The sequence below is a fragment of the Gracilinanus agilis genome, chromosome 1 (genome assembly GCF_016433145.1).
Source record: "Gracilinanus agilis isolate LMUSP501 chromosome 1, AgileGrace, whole genome shotgun sequence".
NCBI lineage: Eukaryota > Metazoa > Chordata > Mammalia > Didelphimorphia > Didelphidae > Gracilinanus > Gracilinanus agilis.
Window position 1 is genome coordinate 423,579,285 of NC_058130.1, and position 20,584 is coordinate 423,599,868.

At 36.2% G+C, this 20,584-nt stretch overlaps 1 protein-coding gene across 1 annotated transcript in view; it reads right to left on the reverse strand.

The window, feature by feature from the left end:
* SLC9A3 (solute carrier family 9 member A3) overlaps positions 1-20,584 on the reverse strand; it is a 132,272-nt gene that overhangs the window by 22,434 nt on the left and 89,254 nt on the right. The window contains exons 5-10 of the mRNA XM_044665160.1: positions 20,170-20,347; positions 16,716-16,936; positions 14,309-14,511; positions 4,033-4,122; positions 3,593-3,663; positions 2,716-2,845 (exon numbers count right to left, since the gene is read on the reverse strand). Coding sequence (XP_044521095.1) covers positions 2,716-2,845; positions 3,593-3,663; positions 4,033-4,122; positions 14,309-14,511; positions 16,716-16,936; positions 20,170-20,347 — 893 coding nt within the window. The remainder of the gene's footprint in view (positions 1-2,715; positions 2,846-3,592; positions 3,664-4,032; positions 4,123-14,308; positions 14,512-16,715; positions 16,937-20,169; positions 20,348-20,584) is intronic.

Sequence of the window (20,584 nt, forward strand, 5' to 3'; positions counted from 1 at the left end):
TGCGAATCTCAGCAACATGGGTGAATTAAGGGATTGTAGGAGCCAGTGTGAGTACAGGGGATTCACAATAAGAAATTAAAAAAAAACAACGTGGGAGATAAAGTAGTTGTGGTCAAGCAGAGGAAGAGCTGAATTGAGATCTCAGAAAGTGCCTAGGGATGCGGCCACCCAGAGACATTGCAGTGACTGATAGAAAAGCAGAACAATGTCAGAATCTTGCTGTGGCACTTAGGTGGGTACAGTGGGTAGAGCCCAGGGACTGGAGTCTGTAAAACCCAAGTTTAAATCCAGGCTCAGACACTACCAGCTGTGTGAGCCTGGGCTTGTGACTTACCTTCTATTTGCCTCAGAGTATTCAACTATAAAATGGGGATAATAGCAGTACCTACCTTCCACAATTGATGTGAAGATCAAATGAGATAATAATTGTAAAGCACTTAGCATAGGTTCTGGCACATAGTAGGCACTAGCTATTACTATACTTATTATTATTATTATCATGGGTGGGGTATGTTTGAAGGCTTTTAAAGCAGTCCTGGGCACAGTTCTCACCCTTTTCCTACAAAAGCCCCCTTGCTGGTATCCCTGTAGACCTTTTCCCTTTCTAATTATTTCTCTACCCAAATGTCAAATGGATATTCCCATAATGCACAGAACTGACCATCTAAAAAGAACCCAAGTTCCTTGATGGCTAAGTCTGACCTAGCATAGTGCTTGGTACATATTAGATACTTACTAAATGTTTATTGATTGGCTAATGTCACTCCTCTGCTCAAAAAGCTCCACTAGCTCCTTATTATTGCAGGGGAAAAACAAGAAGTGTCTCTGTTTGGCATTTAAATTCCATTACAATTTTATTCCAACCTATCTTTCTAGGTTTATTTGATGTTAATCTTTTTCATGTATTCTACAATCCAGCTGAATTGACTTATTTCTTGTTCCTTTTATTTGACATCACATTTTGTGTCTCCATGCCTTGGGTGCCTCACACCTGAAATGCACACCTCCTCTCCACCTTAAAGAATTTAACTTCCCTAAAAACTCAGTTTAAACAACATCTCCTATAAGAAGCCTTTCCTGACTCAGCCAGCTGCTGATATCCTAATTTCTAAAATTATCTTACATTTCCTTACGTTTGCATTTATGTTGATTTCTATTAGACAACCAACCAACCAACAAACCAAAAATAAATGCCTACCATATAACAGGCCCTGTGATGGAGGGGACTATCTAACAAGCCTAGAAAAGAAGGCTTGAGTCAGATTTACATGTTCTCTCTACAACCCAGCTGAACCAGTCTACTTCCTGTTCCCACTTCATGTGCCAATTATACAAAGATAAAAATGAGACTTTTTCTGACCTCAAGAAGCTTACCATGGATCATGAGAGGGAAGTACATATATATGAATAGTCAATCTACCCCAACAAGTAATACACGGCATTTTAGGGGAGTATAGCACTAGCGACTGGAGAGCTGAGGAATAGCTTAAGGGGAGGTGGTTTTGAGGAAAACAAGGCAGAAGAGAAAAGGGAATGCATTTCAGCTACGTACTCTTTGCCCAATTTTTGGTATACATCTATGTCCATATACACATGTAAACATGCATGTATACACAGACATAATATTATATTACTGCAGCAACATATGCTGTTAATCATATTTTTATATAATTATATATGATTAAGTAAAGTTATATATTACTATATCTAATATTACATAACTCTATTACTATAATAATATAGTATAATGTAATATGTGTGTATATATTATATGAGTAGGTGATATAAATAAGAGTACATCTAACATTTTATTAATATGATTACAATAATATATAACATGACATGCGTATATATGTTTGTGCACACACACATACACACACACACACACACACACACACACACACATACCCTGGACCTCAATTTCTTTATATATGTAAAATGACTTGGTTGGGCTGGTTGATCTCTAAGCTACTTGTTATTATTCCGGTCTAAGCACATGACTAATCTGTGAAGTTGACATCAAAGCTGTTGATGGGGGCATCTAGGTAGCTCAGTGGATTGAAAGCCAGGCCTAAAGATGGGAGGTCCTAGGTTCAAATCTGGCCTTACATACTTCCCAGCTGTGTGACCCTGGGCTAGTCACTTAACCCCCATTGCCCACCCTTACCATTCTTCTGCCTTGGAGCCAATACACAGTATTGACTCCAAGACGGAAGGTAAGGGTTTAAATAAAAACAAACAAACAAACAAAAGCTGTTGAATTTTTTTCCTATGATATATCCTTCAGTGACATTAATAATGGAATTGGATGGATCATAAGTCTGACCTCGTATGACAATCTGAAGACCATGAGGTGTCTTTATACCAAGCGCCATCTTGGAAAGGCATAATTTTTGGACCAGAAAGTGAAAATTATAACCTCCTGAGGAGACACCCTTTGAGGAATGGTTGTCAAGGCAATGAGAGGGAGCCTTAGGAAGGAGATCCTGTTATTGGAAATAGAGTGAGACCATCAGAACCTAGAGCTTATCAGTCAGATAGTATGAGAACGGCGGTAGTACTAAACCTTTTGAGTTCTAAAAAATGGCACTTACTATAACTGGAAGCAGGTAACGTAATTTGGTGTAACATTCGCACAGAACTTTTAAATTGTCCTGCGGCTAAGTATAAAACTTAAGAGCAATGGTCATAGCCCAAAATTCTTTTTGAAAGTACCTCAGCCACATAGCTAATAGCATCCTTCAGGTTGAGCTCGTGGAAAACATTCAGAATCCGGTCTCTGGACTTTTGAGCTGATCTTCTCATCAGTAATTTGCTTAGGACTTTTCTATCGAAATTGGACCACCTAAAGATGGAAACAAAAATGTTTGGACAGTAGGAGTGGGTATGATACCTTTAGCATCTCCAGGCCTCAGTTTCTTTATCTGCAAAATGAAGGAGCTAGACCACATAGTAGCTATTTATACAGCACTTTCATGTTTGAAAGCACTTGCATACATCATCATATTCAGTCCTCACAATTTGAGGATTGTCCTACCATTCCTATTTTACAGGGAAGAAAGCTGAGGCTCTGATAGGTGAAGGAAATTTGCCCATTGGGCCCACAACTCATCAGTGTCAAGGTCCAAGTACAGCCCCCTGTCCACCATCCTGCTTCCATAAAGTTGAACTTTATAGTTCCTTCCAGCTCCAAGACTGTAAGACTCAAAACCTTCTTTGAACTTCAATATTTATATGCTATTTGAAACTGTACTCATCTTTATGCTCCTAGGTAAGTATCCTTAAATTATTCCAGATATCTCAAATTCGATCCTCTATTTTTTAATATTCTTTAATACAAATTAATCTTGTAATAAAACTCTAATAAGAATGTATATAATGAATACTTAACAAATATTGTTGACTGTCAATAGCACATTGCTCTCAAACCTTTGTAAGATTAGAATTTTATAAAGATAGGCACATTTAAGGATACCAACAAACATGCAAAAATAAATGTTCATTGGAGCAATAAAGTTAATGGAAGCCAAGATAAATAAACACATTATGTTTTCTTAAGTGCTCAATTTTAAGAGTAATTAAAACTACTTACTTGTCTCTTAAGTAATTGTGTCCTATTTGTCCAGATATATCTTCAATGGCAGAAAGAATATGATCAAAAGCCTTTAAAAATGAAGAAATCTCTGTTAATGTCCCTGAGAAATTGTGTTTCTTTTTGCATTCTCTTTTTAGCTTTAATCCCTCCTCACTCTTGTTCCCATTTCAACACCTCCTTCCTTCTCCCTCCTCATCCCTCCTGGAAGATTAAGAGGGATTAATTCCCTTTTGGAAATTAACTCAATGAATCTTGAAACTAATGCTTCCTTGGCTCTACCCCATGGCCTGGAGCGCATGAAGGCAGCATGAAAGGGAAGCCAGGCTCATAAAAGGCAATCACTGAGTCCTTGTGGACCCTGATGGTCCTTAGCAGGCTGATTCACCTGAATGATACTAAGATCTCTTTCCCATCTCACTGCCCTTGTGGGTTCTTACTCTGCCATGAAGCTTTTCATTGAGCTTTGGTTCTCGGTGTTCACTCTTCTTCACCTTCAGCCATTGTACCAAGGGTTTGATGGTCAGACCCTATAAGAGAATTCAGTCATGGAGTATTGGACACAACTGAAAAATTTAACTGAACAACAACTTCAAGCAAAACCCTCAGAAAGTGCTACCAAAATATGTCAATTGGCAAGACCTTCTTTCATCATTAGTAGATATCTCATCATATGCTGTAGTTGCCAAATAACCAAGAACAAAAATTCCTCTGGCAGAAAATGGTCTAAAGCAGTGATGGTGAACCTTTTAGAGACCAAGTGCCCAAACTGTACCTTCATACTACATGTGAGCCCTCCACCTTACCCTAGGCAAGGGAGGGAGGAAGCGCTCCCATTGGGCTGCTGGGCACAGGAGCAGGTCATGTGAGAAATGTCCTCAGGCACCCATGGAGAGAGGAAGGGGAGTAACCATAGGTTTCTCAACACAGGTCTAAAGTATTTTGGAGTTGTTTTTGGAATGTGTTGTTCATCAGAGGGAAAATAGGGAAAGAGATCCCAGAGCCTCTCTAGTTCAACATCTCATTTTACAGATGAGGAAACTGAGACCCACGGAGGTTAAATCATTGATTCAAAATCACATAAATAATGTCAGAAATAGGATTTGACTCTAGGTCCTCTGAGATATTGAGGTTTGCATTAAGGAAATATGATCTGGAATAAAAAGGAAATGAGAAAGGGTCCCTAGAATACCAGAAAATCGAACTGTTTCTATAATACAACATTTACTTATATCAGTCTATGGTAATAACACAATTTATTAAGAACTTGCTCTATGTAAGATATTATTCCAAGCAAAGACAAAAAAATAATTCTTGTCCTTAAGGAGCTCATGTTCTGGGGGTCTACCTCATAGGCTCACAATTACCCTATGGACTTCTCAAATCCTGCTGCTGTTTTCATGTGGAAATCCAAATACTTAACTACCTCACCTCTTCTGATATAAGCAAACTGTAATGAACTGAAGCAAAGTGTTGAGCAAGAAGTAGGTGCTAGCTCTTTCTCAGTCAGATTTTTGCAGAATAGCATAATTGTTTTGAAGTTAATTTTTGGAATATTAGTTACAGCCATAGTCAAAACTTACATGTCAACAATATTTCAAGGTTCTATGAGTTCATCTGTGGGAGCAATTTATCCACCAATGTGGAGGGTTACAATCTATAATTTAGCAAGTGGTCTTTAAGAGTTACTGTGGCCATCTTGTAGCCAACCTGGTGTTAATCATTTCTTACTTAAACTTGGTTAGGCTAGTCCTTAGACTAAAGATATACAAGTCATCCTGAGAGAATATTCTAAAATTTGTGCTTTGATTGAAAGCTTTTAGACCTCAGGGTGGTATGATGAGACATGCTATGATTAGACAGAGATGGTTCAGGTCTATAGGGAAAGATATATTCAAATCTAAGTAGAATAAAAATATTCCAAAGCCAGAAATAAATAAGTCTTGGATTACCTGTCATCCTGCATTACCCATAGCTCTGCTGTGGGTATGATGTGTGTGTGAATAATCAAGGGATGACTGTATGTATGAATAAGCACTTGACTGACTCAAACTCATGTTATTCTAGTCTATAAAGAAAAAGGAAATGAGGCTGAAAACAATGTGCTTACTCTAGAAATTTTAATTTGTGCAGCCTCCAAAAGTTTCCTTTTAGGAAGAGCAGAATGTTAAACATTTGTGGTATCTTTTATATTTGAAATTGTTATATGGAGTAAAGAGAAGTGTAGATATGTTCTTTTTCATTAAAAGGGAATGGAGCCTTTTTCACAGATCAGACCAGTGGAAGAGTAGGAGCTTTAAATTATCAGGTTGGTTGACTTTACTAGTCAGGGCATCTTCATTCCTTCCCATCATGTCCATTTCTTTTACTTTTCTCTCTGTCTTCTTCACTCTTCCCTCCCTCCCTCCTTCCTTTACTTCTTCCCTTCCTCTAGGACTCAGATTTGTCAATAAAACTAATGCATTTTGATGGAGAAGATCAAAATAAAGATGTTACTAGGTCCTGCATTAGAATATGCTATATCCATTTATGTCACACCAAGCTGACAGTTGTGGATTTGAACAATGGTCAGTGCTGTATGTTAACTCAGTGGGTCTGGGCCATCTCTAGTATGGGTCACCTCTATCTTTAGATTGTTTCCTTAAATCATTTTTTTTTAAACCACCACCTTCTGTAGACCAGCATTTGGCAGAAATCTGACTCTTAGGGAGAAACTTGGTATTAACTCAACCTTGTCTGTCTTGAGGAGCTTTGTTCATGAGATGTCTTCTATCACTCAGGTCTGATTTAGGGACAGTCTGTCATGTTAGAATAAAATAAAGTCCTCCTCCTATTAGACTTTCAGCACTCAACAAAATCAACCTTAGCAACAACCACAACAGGACTGTTTTCTGAATTCTGAATGTGCCCCAGAGGCATGTGGAGCTGCAAGTTAATAATGGAATAAAATGTTTTGAATGCACTGCACTGGGAGTTTGCTACCACTAAATTAACTGAGACCATTTCTTCATGAAATGGGGACAAATAGAATCTGTTCCATCAGAACTCTCAGTATCTTACATATGCATGCTCACTGAACTGCCTGTTTGTTTATAAGGGTTTTGTGTCATAGGAAGATTATTCATTGGACCTGGATCTTAGGAGGTAATAAATTGCTTACTTTTCTTACGTCACTGATTCCTTTAATTCATTTCAAGGTTATTTGGAAAATTACTTCTTCCCACAAACAAAGAGCATAAAAGAAAAGAAGTCAGAGCTCCTTCAGAAAGGAATCCCCTTCTCAATTGTGAGTGCAGGCCCATGGAGAAAAACATTCTCTTTTTTCTCAGGAAAAGGAACGATAAACATTAACTACAGCCATACTCTAGTAGTACATTTATGCTTTTAAATATTTTTGTTGTTTTCCAGTGCTAATTGATAATGGCTAGTAACAAAATAATGTTCCCTTTGTTCTTCCATACTATCTGTGGCGGGTTGGCTTCTACCAATTTAATGTATGCCAGTATTAGTGTAGGGAAGTTTTTAGCTTGTATAGGAAAGCTGAAATGATTTCTGGGTTCTGCTGCCTCACTCTTTCCACACCCTACCCCATCTCAGGACTCCTTTGGGAAAAAATAAAACTATCTCTACACTCCATACTTTATATCAAAGATGACTTGTTCTTATTATTTGTCCACATTAATTTCTCTGATCACAGAAGGAAAAAATGGGGCTTATTACTACTTGTTGTTCAGTCATTTTTTTCAGTTGTGTCCAACTCTTCATGACCCCATTTGATGTTTTATGGGCAAAGATACTGGCATGGTTTATTATTTCCATTTCCAGCTCATTTACAGATGAGGAAACTAAGGCAAATAGAGTTAAGTGACTTGCCCATGGTCATACAGCTAGTAAGTCTCTGAGGCCAGATTTGAACTAAAAAAAAAGAGTCTTCCTGATTCCAGGACTGCTGGAATTATTATTATTATTATTATTATTATTATTATTATTATTATTATTATTATTATTATTATTAGTAGTAGTAGTAGTAGTAGTAGTAGTAGTAGTAGTACTGGGTCTCTCATTATTATTAGTACTGGGTCTAAAACAGCAGATGCAATCTTCAAACAATAAACATCTCTCAAGCATCTGTTATACAGACTCAGTGTTTTGTTTGTTTTTAGATGCTATAGCAGTGATTCCCAAAGTGGGTGCCACCGCCCCCTGGTGGGTGCTGCAGCGATCCAGGGTGCGGTGATGGTCACAGGTGTATTTATCTTTCCTATTAATTGCTATTAAAATTTAAAAAAAATAAATTCCAGGGGGCTAAGTAATATTTTTTCTGGAAAGGGGGTGGTAGGCCAAAAATGTTTGGGAACCACTGTGCTATAGGATGGTCAAAAAGTTCATTTCTGACTTGGGTACTTATAACTAAGCAATTGAGGTGAGTGAAAAAAAATTAGTGACCAAAATATTTTCCATAGGAGCACTGAATCTAGTGAAAACTCAGCTTTCTGCATTTTTAACAAGAGAGTTCTTGTGGTCCCTAAGAATTAAGCCTTTACATTCTGGAGCTTTACGTTGTTTGAAACCTAAAATACATGGGAATCTCTCTAAAATGTACCATATGTTTTCCTGACTTTAAACATAGAGAATAATAACTGTATTTAAAAAAGAAAACATTTTCATGAGTGGTCATAATGAATAGAAGATCACAGTATATATTGTAAATCTAGGTGTTGACAGAGTCCTGAACCTTTCATATAGCACTTCTGCCAGGAAATGGGTAACATCACTCCTCTGGAGACATGGTTTGATCACTGCATTGATCAAACTTCTTAAGTCTTTCAAAGTTGATTTTTCTTTACAATATTGTTTTCCTTGTATAAATTATTCTCCTGGATCTTCTCCCTTCACTCTAGCATTCCACGCCATCCAGGATTCTCTGAAAACTTCTTTGTAATTTCTTACAGCATAATAATATTCCATTATATTCATTCACAAATTACATTTTGTTTGGATATTCTTTAACTGAGAGGTACCCCTTTGATTCTAGTTCTTTTCTTTTTTTCTCCCCATTTATCACCCCTACGAGATCAGGAAATGTATTTGCTTGTGATTATTTCTTCCTCAGTAGTATTTTCCCTCTTCACACACACCTACCTATTCCTTGTTTCCCTGTTGAGGTTGATATTTTTGTGTGTGTTCAATTCTTTCTGCAAAAGAGTGAGAATCCTCTACTGGACACTCCCTCCATATTCTTCTCCATGAGTTTATCCTTTTTTCACATACTCTAATTATGAAAAATAGCAGTTTACCCCTTTCTTCCTCCTTCCTACACTAGTGTATCCCTTTTAACTTCCCTTCTCTTTTTTCTTAAAATCCTCTAAAGAACCAATCTCTTCCCAATGCCTTATTTAATTCTCTCAATACCTTTTGAAGACACTGAATTTCTTTTTCTACTCTAGAATGAAAGTATATCATCATACAGTTCTTTCTGTTTGAAGAAATTTACCTTTCTAAATTTCTCTTGATTCTTGTGTTTGTATTTCAAATTTCCAACTAACTTCTGATCTTTTCCTCAAAAAAACTTGGCAATCTTTTATTCCATTAAAGTTACACTTTTTTTTCTTTTGTAGGATTATACTTTTGTATAGAAAGTTATTTTTGGTTATGAGGATGTTTTGTTTTTCTAAGATTTCATCTCATTTATAGTAGAAATTGCCAGGGTCTCTTTGATCCTCAGGCCAGCTGGGCGGCACAGAGGATAGAGTGCTCAGCCTGGAGTCAGGAGGATGTGAGATCAAATCCAGCCTTAGACACTTACTAGCTGTGTGACCCTAGGCAAATCATAAGACCCTGTTTGCCTCAGCTTTCTTATCTGTAAAATGAACTGGAGAAGCAAATAGCAAACCACTCCAGTATCTTTGCCAAGGAAATCACAAATGGGGTCACACAGGGTTAAAAATAACAAATCAGTTTAACAACAATATATGACTCTCACTGTAATTCCTTGATGTTTGAAATGCTTCTTTTCTGTATGTATATCTGTATGTTTTCTTCGATGTAGGAGAGCTGAATTTTGGTTATGACATTTCTGATACTTTTCCTTTTGGGGTTTCTCTCAGAAGGTGATTGATATGTTCTTTTTATTTTGTTTTGCCCTCTGGTTCTAATAGATCTAGATTGTCTTAATTTGTGATTTCTTTAAATATAATGTCTACTTTTATAAAAATCATGGTTTTCAGGGAGTCTCATATTTCTTTTTTTTACTCCCAACTAAAATACCTCCCCCCAACATTGGACTAGTCCAAGAATGCATATCTAGCATTTTAATCCATTACTTCTTGGAATGGAGGTTGCATAATCAGCTCTCCAGACTCAAGTTATTTTTATATTTAATATTGTCAGGGCAAAAATTATTCTCTGAATTCTGACTCCTTCATTCTATATTGGATCCTATACATCTTTCCAATTTCCTCTGAAATTATACATTTTGTTATTTTTTATGATACAATAATATTCCATCATATCAATATAGCATAATATGATTAGCCATTTCCCAGTAGGTAGGCATTGTCTTAGTTTCTGGTTTGGAGTTACTATAAAAAAATCTTCTATAAAGTTGTTTTGGTTTTTTTTTGGTGTATGTACAGCTCCCTTTCTTCTTTTTTAATATCTCTGGGGTAAAGATTTAGTAGTAGCATAGTTGAATCAAAGGATATGTATAGTTTATTACTTCTGGAGTATAGTGTCAATTTTCAGAATGGCTAGACAAAGTCACAACTCCACCAATAATGCATTAGTATGCCTATTTTCTTACAGTTCTTCTTTCATTTGTCATTCTCATATTTTGTCATCTTTGAAAATCTAATAGATGTAAAGTGGAACTCACTTTAATTTCATTTTTCTAATTATTAGTGATTAAGAATTAAAAATATGGCTATTAATAGCTTAGATTTCTTCCTTTGAAAACTTGTGATATGTTTTGACCATTAGGAGAATGATACTTAGTTTTATACATTTGAATCAATTCCTATATCTTGGATATGAAACTTTTCTCCAAAGAAACTTCCTTCAAAGATTCTCCCCTCCCTCCAGTTTCCTGTTTCCTTTTTAATTTTAACTGTTTTCCATTTGTGCACAATGTTTCACTTTTATATTATGAATTTTTTTAAATTTTACTTTATATGATCTTCTCTACCACCTCTTTAGTCATGAACTCTTTCCCTATTTATAGCTCTAAAAAGTGCATCTTCTAATTTACTTATGTTATCACATTCTATGTCCTGGTTATATCTACATGAGAGGTTGGACGATATCCAATTTCTGCTTGCTTTGTTTTTTTTTTTCCAGCAGGCTTTTGCAAACAAGGAGTTCTTACCCCAGAAATTGGGGTCTTTGGCTTATCAAAGAGTATGCTGATACATTTACTTGATTCTCCTTGATGTGTACCTAATTTGTTCCACCCATTCACTTCTCTATTTTTTAACTAGTACCAAAATTTTAACAATTACTCCTTTGTAATATATTTTCAGATCTGATATTGGTAGGCTCACTTCATTCTACTTTTTTCTTCCATTAGTGCCTTTGAGACTCCTGACCTTCTATTTCTCTTGATGAATTTCATTATTCTTTTTTTTTGCTAACACTATTTTATTAAAAAATTATCTTTTATTAATATGATTGTTTTGGCACTGAATAGGTAAACAAATTTAGGTAGTATTGTCATTTTTATTATATTGGTTCAACCTATCTGCAATAAATTAATATTCCTTCAATTTTATTTAAATCTATATTAATGTAACCAATATTTTACAGTTGGATTATATAGTTCATGGGAGTATTTTGGTAGAGAAAGACCCAAATATTTTATATCTTTTAGGTCTTTCTAGAAAGTTTTTGTTGGTAATATACAAAAATGTTGATAATTTGTCTGGATTTGTTTGATATTCTGTAACTCTGCTGAATTTATTAATTGTTTTGATTAATTCTTCGTTGATTCTTTAGGGTTATCTAAGTAAACTGTCATGTTGTTTGCAAATAATTTTGTTTCTTCTTTTTTATACTTGATTATTTTATAAGTATTCCTTTTGATTTCTCTTTTTCTATCTTACTCATACAATGAGCACTTTTGGCACAATATTAAATAGTAGAGGTGAGAATGGTAATTTTTGCTTTACTCTTGATCTTATTGGAAAAGACTTCCACGATCATTTCATTACAAATAATATTTGTTCCTGACTTTAGGTAGATATTATTTATTATATTAAAGAATGGTCCATTTATTCCTGATTCCTAGTGCTTTTACTATAAATGAGTATTGAATGTCATCAAAATTCTTTTGGCTTCTTTTTATATAATCCATTGTTTTGTTACTTATATTATCAATATGCTTTGTTATATTTACTCCACATTCTTGATATAAATCCAACTTAGTCATAGGTATAATCTTTCTAACAATGCTACAGCCCATTTATTAACAGTTTATTTAAATGATCATTTCTTTCTCTTCTTTGTCTCTCCATGGTTTAGGGAACAAGATCACATTTTGACTTTGACCTTGGTTCTATGAATTTGGTACATTTTTATTAGTATTTTTTGATATATGATATGCAGTCTTTTTTTTGGTCATGATTTTCATACAATTTTAAAATTTTTAGATAATTTCATCTTGCACTATTTTTCAGATCAGTTGTTGCTTTATGTCTTACCTTTTTTTGGTCATCTTAATTTTATATTTTTGTTTTAATATTTTTTATCTCTACGAGTCCCCTTCTATTTGTCTCATCAGAGCATTCAATTCTTGAGTGACATTTTCTACTATTTGTTCTAATGTTTCAGTTTTGTTTGACATTCTTTCCATCTTAACCATTCTATTTTGTTATCTCTTATTTCATTTTTTCCAGGTTCTCTTACAGTCCTTGTGTCCAGGACATTTTTTCTCCTGTGCAACCCTGAGATGGGTGGAGGAATCTAAGTGTGATTCTCCTTATTTTGCCAGTTAAAGGTACATCTTAAAGTTTTGTTGGTATATTTTCCAGAGATCTGAGCTGCTCTAGATCCTAGCATGTTATCATCTTCTCATAATCCCTGAATCCAATTATTCTTAAATTATTTCTCCTTCAACTAGGACAGTTTGTTATTATCCTAGACACATTTTCTTCTATTTTTCAATCTTTTGATTTCACTCTAACATGTTTTTCAATTCCTAGAAACACTGGTTTCTCTTTGGACTATTCTAGTTTTCATGGAGTCTATTATTTCATTAAGGTTTACTAGATTTTAATTTTTTGTGTGTGTCATTTTTGTGTGTGACTTTCCTTTTGGCAGGCTGGGTTTTCTTCCTCAAAATGTTTTAAAATACGTACCATAAAATATATAGGATTATAAAGGGAACCAATCATTTTATAAAATAATTATACAACTATTTTTTAAAAATTTTACTCCCTTAAAATCTATCTATAGAATCACTAACACTTAAGAATCCCTGAAATATCCTATCTGTGGGACCCTGGACAAGTCACTTAATCCCAATTGCTTAGACTTTACCATTCTTCTGCCTTGGAAACAATAGCAGTATCCATTCTAAGACAGAAAACAAAGGGTTGGTTTTTTTGTTTGTTTTTTAAGAACTCTCAAGAAGGCTAGCCTATTCCAAGAGTTCTTAAAAAAAAAACAAACAAAAAAAACAAAAACCAACCCTTTGTTTTCTGTCTTAGAATAGATACTGCTATTGGTTCCAAGGCAGAAGAATGGTAAGGGGTAGGCAATGGGGGTTAAGTGACTTGTCCAGGGTCACACAGATAGGATATTTCACTGTGTCATGCTTGTGCCATCATAAGATTTGAGCCCAGGTTCTCTGAACCAAATGATCTTTTCATCAAACCACTTAAGTATAAATCATCATCACAAGAGCTAACATTCTTTTTCTATCACTAATTCAGACCTTGGTATCCAGAGATTTGAAAAAATGGCCCAGAGCTCTAGATATGCATCTTCAGTGGTCAATGAGAAATGAATTAAGACCTGACTCCATGATATTATAATTTAACTTAAATTGTAACTTATTCCTCACCATTGTTATACTACGAATTAAGAACTGGAAAAAAATGGCCTCATGGCCAAACTAACCAAACTTTCAGTGTCAGTGGAATGGAGGTAAATGAAGTCACTTGTGCTTAATCTTGTGTAAGAGTAATGATTTCTGAATGTCAGCAGAGATACCACAGAACCAATTCATGGAGAACAGCAGAGATGATAAGCATAATTTTTCCTCCTCCGGCATTCTCTGCTCTAGCTGGCTTTCCTAAAGAGAGTAGTACCTAAACAAATGACCTGTGGAGCTTCTTAGTTTCAGCAGGATATTGAAAAGTGACACCTACGTGCTTTTCCTCACTGTCTTGATCCTTTCCTTTTATCATAAAAAGGGGGCTACTCTGGCTGGTGCTGAGTAATGTTAGATGAAATATTAACTTTGGCTTTGTTAATCAGCTACAGTCTGAGGGAGACAATTTTTTTTAAAGGCAGGACAAATTGTGTTGGGTCCCATGTGGTGCCACGTGAAAACCTATAAAACAGGTTCCTAGTTACTAAAATTACAAAGCCAATTAGGCTTCTGGTGCCTTGAAACACTTTATAATAATCATTTGCAGCTAATGACCCTTTTGGATTTAGGGACAACCATTCTGCCTTAGTCCCTTTGTCTAAGCACATAAAACCTGGCTACTGAATTACCTGGAATATGACAGTAAAGAACACCACGATGATGGTGGTGCTCACAAAGAGGTTTTTCTCCTTCACTTTCTTTTCATCCAAAAGAACAACCAGGGCATAAGCAACTGCTCCCCGGAGACCCCCATATGACATGACCACTTGGTCTATTATCTCCAATTGGACCATCCGGTACTTGTTCAGAAGCCACGTTTGTAAGACGACACCTAGAAGAAATATGCATTGTGGTCTCATCACACAGTAAACACATTTGTGTAGTATCTCTCTTCTGAAGTAAAGCTTGGAGGAAATGTTTCATTAAATTATGACAGAGCTGCTATTCAATTTTATTTTATTTCTTAAGACACAGGCTTTCTTACCCCTCAGAAGAGAGCTCAGAGACAAGAATGTGGCATTTAAAAAAAATTTTACCACAGACTCATTTGGTTATTTTTCATCACTACTCTCTCTGTCAGTTTATCTAGCAGAAACAGGCTTAGGAACCCATAGGAAATAGAACTCAGAGAACATTATTTCCTTAAATTTGTCTTCAAGATGCCTAAAAGGTATATAAAGAGTGAGAATGGATTTGCTTCTACCTAGCATGGTAATTTAATTCTCAGGAAAGGTAGAGGATGAAGTAATATATTTTCATGATTATTTTACAAACTAGAAAATCTCATTTACGGGGTGATTGGAAATAGTTTCTAAACTTGTCTAACACTATTCTTCCTATCATATTTCTTTTGTGAGAAATTCATGTGGAGAATACCTCTCTCAGTCTTCTCAAGACCAGGGGCCAGACCAAAAATATCTATAAGGGTTTACATATGGAAGTAAAGCTGAATATCATCAGACATTCTCTTAATGAGACAAAGAGAAATATTTCCTAACCTCATAATGTCATAGTTTACTTCAAAATATGAATGGAAGTTTGACACTTCAATTTAAAATCCTCATCTGCTAGGTAATGCATTACATTTTCAATGTGTGTGATGGTGTGGACACTAATTCTTTGTTTCTCAGCAGTCACTGGAAATGATTTCAATCTTGGATGGGTGAATATGAGCCGTAATTGTGTATGGCCTTACATCATCACATCTCAAACTTGAACTCAAGCTTAAAATTAGCTTACTGCATTGTTTTCAATGGTAGAATTTAATGCCACAGTACAAGAATGGCAGAAACGGATAAGGTAAAAATCACTCATTTCCTGACTGCACGTTCTCACTTGAAGTTCCAACTTTTTTTCCCAATGTGACTGCCAGAAAAGGGAAGGAACCAAGTCCCAAATAGGGACTTGGTTGTCCCAGTGCCAACTGCATGAACAAAAACACAAGGATTCAAATCTCCCAGCTGCCACTCCCTCCTTACCTGCCTTGTAATTCTTTGGCAACCAATGAGAAACATTTTAGTCTCGATAAGTCACTCACACTGCAGGTATAGAATTTGTGTAATGTCTCACTCTGAGCCCGCCCCCCTTTCACTATCACTTGTAGAATGAGATCATCAGGATGGATCTTGTTCATGTTGAAAGAATAAGAGCTTGTAAATCATCTCAGAATGATTCTCCCCAACTTCCCTTCCCCTAGGCCTCATTCACGTGCTTTGATTTTTACTAGAAAATAATTTTGGAATTGCAGAGTTCAAAAAAAGTCAGTCTGAAACCAAATTATTTCCACGATTTGAAACCCATTCGCTACCCTGGTTTAAAACAGGGCCAGGGGAAGACATTTGGGTTTTCTTGAAAAAGTTTATAAATGATGCTTCCACTCACAATTTAAAATATTGCCATGTCTTATTGCCAACCAGTGGCAGTGAATCATTAGTGTAAAAAGGTAACTCTGAAATAAATATCTATGTGCCACAAAGAGAATTTTGTGTCATGAAAATTCTATGTATTCAAAAAAAGTAAAACTAAAATGTGTCCTGTATCACATCTTTTTTCCCTCCTACCTCTATGTAGTTTACTAGGTGACTGCCTACTTTGACCACACTTAGTCCCAGCTCTGCTTCATACTTTCTCCTTGACCTAAAAGTCCAGGAACATACCTGTTGTCATTCTTAATCCACTCTATGGTCAGAATGCTCTTTACTGTAACTTGATATGTAACTGGGACAGGGAGAAAAAGAGCAACTTGAAAAGGATTTTTAGTCATTCAGTGTCCATAATAGTTTAGTTTCTCGAGAGAATTTTTGTATTATTCAGCTGAGGAGCTTCTCAATAGAAAGACAAAAATATGTTGAAAAGTCTAATAAATCCATCATATGTTAGGTTTCCAGAATTCCTTCTTCCTGCCTTAGACCCCCTTCACTGCACACATGATCCAAAGGGGTCCTACTGCAGTACTCTCAGGTATGATATTGTGGTGCCTTGGGATAAGATAATAATAATCTTTAGAATTAAGTGAAGCAGGTAGGTTTTCCTTACCAATGGCTCTGTAGACAGAAATGAAGACTAATGTCAGGAGTATGAATGCTGTGTTCCAAGTCCAGATGGCTGGATCTACAGCAGAGATTCCCAGAAACATAAAGATGATAGTTTCAGCTCCACTTGCCAGCATCTTCATGGTATACCTCACTGTAGTGGCCGACTGCTCAGAAATATTAGCTTTCACATATTTTTGACAGCATATGCCGCAGAAAGTTATCCTGGAAAGATATTCATGATTATGCAGATAAATGACCACCTCCATGAAATGTTGTGTCATTTATGGTCTTACTTGACTTAATAATGAAATGTTAATTCTGTGTACTTGCTATAACATGACCACAGAACAGAAGGACAATATGAATAAACAAAGGGAGTTTTGATAAAAATTGCTGTTCAGTTAATTCAGTCATATGCAATTCTTTGTGTCCTCTTTTAGAGTTTTCTTGGCAAAGATACTAGAGTAGTTTGCCATTTGATTTTCCAGCTCATTTTACAGATGAGGAAACTGAGGCAAACAAGGTTAAATGTCTTGCTCAGGGTTACATAGCTAGTAAGTGTCTGAATCAAATTTGAACTTGGGTCTGGCTGACTCCGAGCCTAGGGCTCTATCCATCATTTCCTACTCCTTAGATAAAAAGTGTTTAGATGTCTTTGTGATAAGTTCTTGCCAGCAATGGCCTCTTTTCACAAGATGGACCGTAAGAAGTCAATAGTTGCAGTGTACAGGTGTCATAATGTCAACATTCCTTAAATTAGTCAAGCCAGAATCCACACTGTTCCACCAATATACCACACTCATTGGTACCTCTGTATCTTTGATCATGGCTTTGCTTCTTCCTCTCTAGATGTTGGCATCCTATCCTTTTATTGCCTAGTTCAGGTTCTCTGTGATGCCTTTCCTGACTAATCCAGTTCTCAAGGGTTGCCCTCTCCTGAATTTCTATAGCACTAAAGGTCTATTCTGAACAATTTAGCCCTGGGGGGGGGCGGGAATTAGTTTTCCTGTAGATTTATTTGAGGGAAATCTATTTTTATTCTTACATATTTTTGTATCTTCCTTCCTCGAGAAGACCAGCCTCATGCTGAACACAATAGGTGGCCAATAAATAATCATTTATTACTTAATTTATATAGTGGAAGAGGCAGGTCAGAAAGGATTGTAGTAAGAGACAGAGTGATGTAGCAAGAGAAGATTAGACTTGGTACCAGGAGAGTCGGGTCAGGGTTTTATCCCACATTAACCTCTCAGTTCCTACATAAGTGAAGTGAAATAATTTTACTAGATGATCTGAGGTTCCTTGTAGCTCTAAGATGTTTTTTCATTCAATTTAAATCATTGAAATAATAAATATATGTTAAATATTAATCTTGGCAACTTTATTTATAAATAGGATTCCATCTGGCATTATTCCAGTTCCTATATCACAACTGTATCAAAAGAAAGGCAATGTATTATCAGCTAACTAGATACAATTCAATTTCTTTTTTTCCCCTTAAAAAAAAAAAAACCTTTACTTTCTGTCTTAGTAACAACTCTAAGATGGAAGGGCAAAGGCTAGGCAAATGGAATTAAGTGACTTGCCCAGGGCCACATAGATAGGAAGTGTCTGAGTTGAGATTTGAAGCCATATCATCCTAACTCCAGGCCTTCTGTTCTATCCACAGTGCCACCCAGCTGCCTCCCTACAATTCATTTTCAACAAGCATTGAGTAAGCATCTCCTAAGTTCTGGTCTGTGAGACCCTAAGCAAGCCATTTTACTCTGTTTGCCTCAGTTTCCTCATCTGCAAAATGTACTGGAGAAGAAAATGGCAAGCCACTCCAGCATCTTTGCCAAGAAAACCATCTCAAAGAGTCAGACATGACTGAAATGACTTCACAACAATAACAAAAGTCCTGGGCTGCAGTAGGTTGCAAGTTTTGACCAGAATTAATTGATTAAATGGATCTTCTAACTCTCTTGTATTCCTGGATGGAATATCTTCTGGGTCTGTTAATCTGAAGATAACCACAATGATGTCTGTGGTAGAGGAACTGACCACCAGCTGTAGAGAGGGTAAGTCTATGCAGGCAAAGTGAGGTGAAGAGGAGTCCTGAGAAATGCCATGAATTACTTCAGTTAGGGTCTCAACACCTACTACTGGGGGAAAAGAAGCACTTTATAACCGAATTATTTTTGTAGACTATAATCTGTTCATTCTACTGTGCCTAAGTAAACAAAGAAAGATAATATACTTTGTTTTACTGGATTTCATGGGATTTAGATCTGGAAGGACCTTAGAGATAATTTAGCTCAATTATTTTATTTTATAGACAAGGAAAATTAGGCACCAAAAAGTTAAGTGACTTGCTCCAAATCTAGAATTCAAAGTCAAGTCTTCTGACTCCAGATTGAATGCTTTTTTATTTGTATAGTTAAGGTAGAGGACATTTATATTCAAATGCAAATATAAAATCCTAAACTATCAGTTAAAAAATCTCTTCTAGCTTGGGTGGAGAGAGAAAGGGTAGAAATCAAGAAAAGCTTCAGGAGGAATAATTTGAGCTAGACCATTAAAGTTGGTTATTATCAATAAAAATATGTGATCCCAAACCATTTTTTAAACTTGTGTCTTTCAAATTGAGCACATGAAATGAATCAAATAAACTATTTAATTTTTTAAAAAATTCCTTAAGATGGTGTCTAAGAAGGTGAATTGAAAATTCTCAATTTAACAATCGGATAAATATAAACAGACAGCTTAGATAACTCAGGCCTACCAGCACTCACTTTATCCCCAATAGTCAGGTTTCTAGTCTCATTTACCAGACAATTGCTTCTTCACCCATTTGATTTTCTCTATGGAACCCTGGCCCACTCTTCCCTTCTTTCTTTCCTATTTGATTCCTTTATAACTTGGCAGTTGTGGTTCACAATTTGTGGACTGGGCTACATTTCCCTTGAAAGATTACTTTAGGTCTATGGATAAGAGTATGTCCTGATCATTTTTATATTCTTTTAAGCAATATAGTCATATATGCATAGATAAGAAGCAGAATGTTTCATTTTTTTTATTGAGTGAATGTCAACTGCATACTATTAGGTGGCATGGACTTCCCAAGGAGTTTTAATTCTGTAACATACTGTACTTGTCAGTGATTATTATTATTTTAAACCATTACCCTTTGTCTGAGAATCAATACTACATATCAATTCCAAGGCAGAAGAGTGGTAAAGGCTAGGCAATTGGGGTTAAGTGACTTGCCGGGGGTCACGCAGCTAGGAAGTGTCAAATCTGAACCCAGGTCCTCCCGATTCCAGGTCTGGCTCTCTATCCACTGAGCCACCTAGTTGCCCCACCAGTGATTATTAATAACCCAGCCAAACTAAGGCCAAGATACTCATTACTGGCATACTCTTCTGTATTCACTTTCAGACAAGGTTTGTTTTAATGCAGCTAATAATACTTACGCCAGAATGGCCGAGAGAGATAGCATCTCAGAGGTGAGGTAGGACAGGTAGGAGATGATGAACACAAATCCTGGCTCAATGATCCGGACATGTTTGGTGAAACGAGTCACCAGAGACAGAAGGAAGGCGAAGATAATTCCTATGAGCGTGCCTCCCAAGCTCACCACAAAGAAAGACACTACAAGAGAGACAAGAACCAACAACGCTGACTTTGATACAAGATGAATGGCCTCATTGTTTCAGACATCCCAGGGCCCCAGTGTTGTGGGTGACAGCACTGGACATGGCCTGTCTCTTATGATCATTTTTTCATCATTCGTTGCCCAGTAACCCCATCCTACTGAGGAATCAACAAGCTTTGGGAAACAAGAGACTTCATTCTCTGCTTCTCGGTGCTTTACCTCATACATGAGTA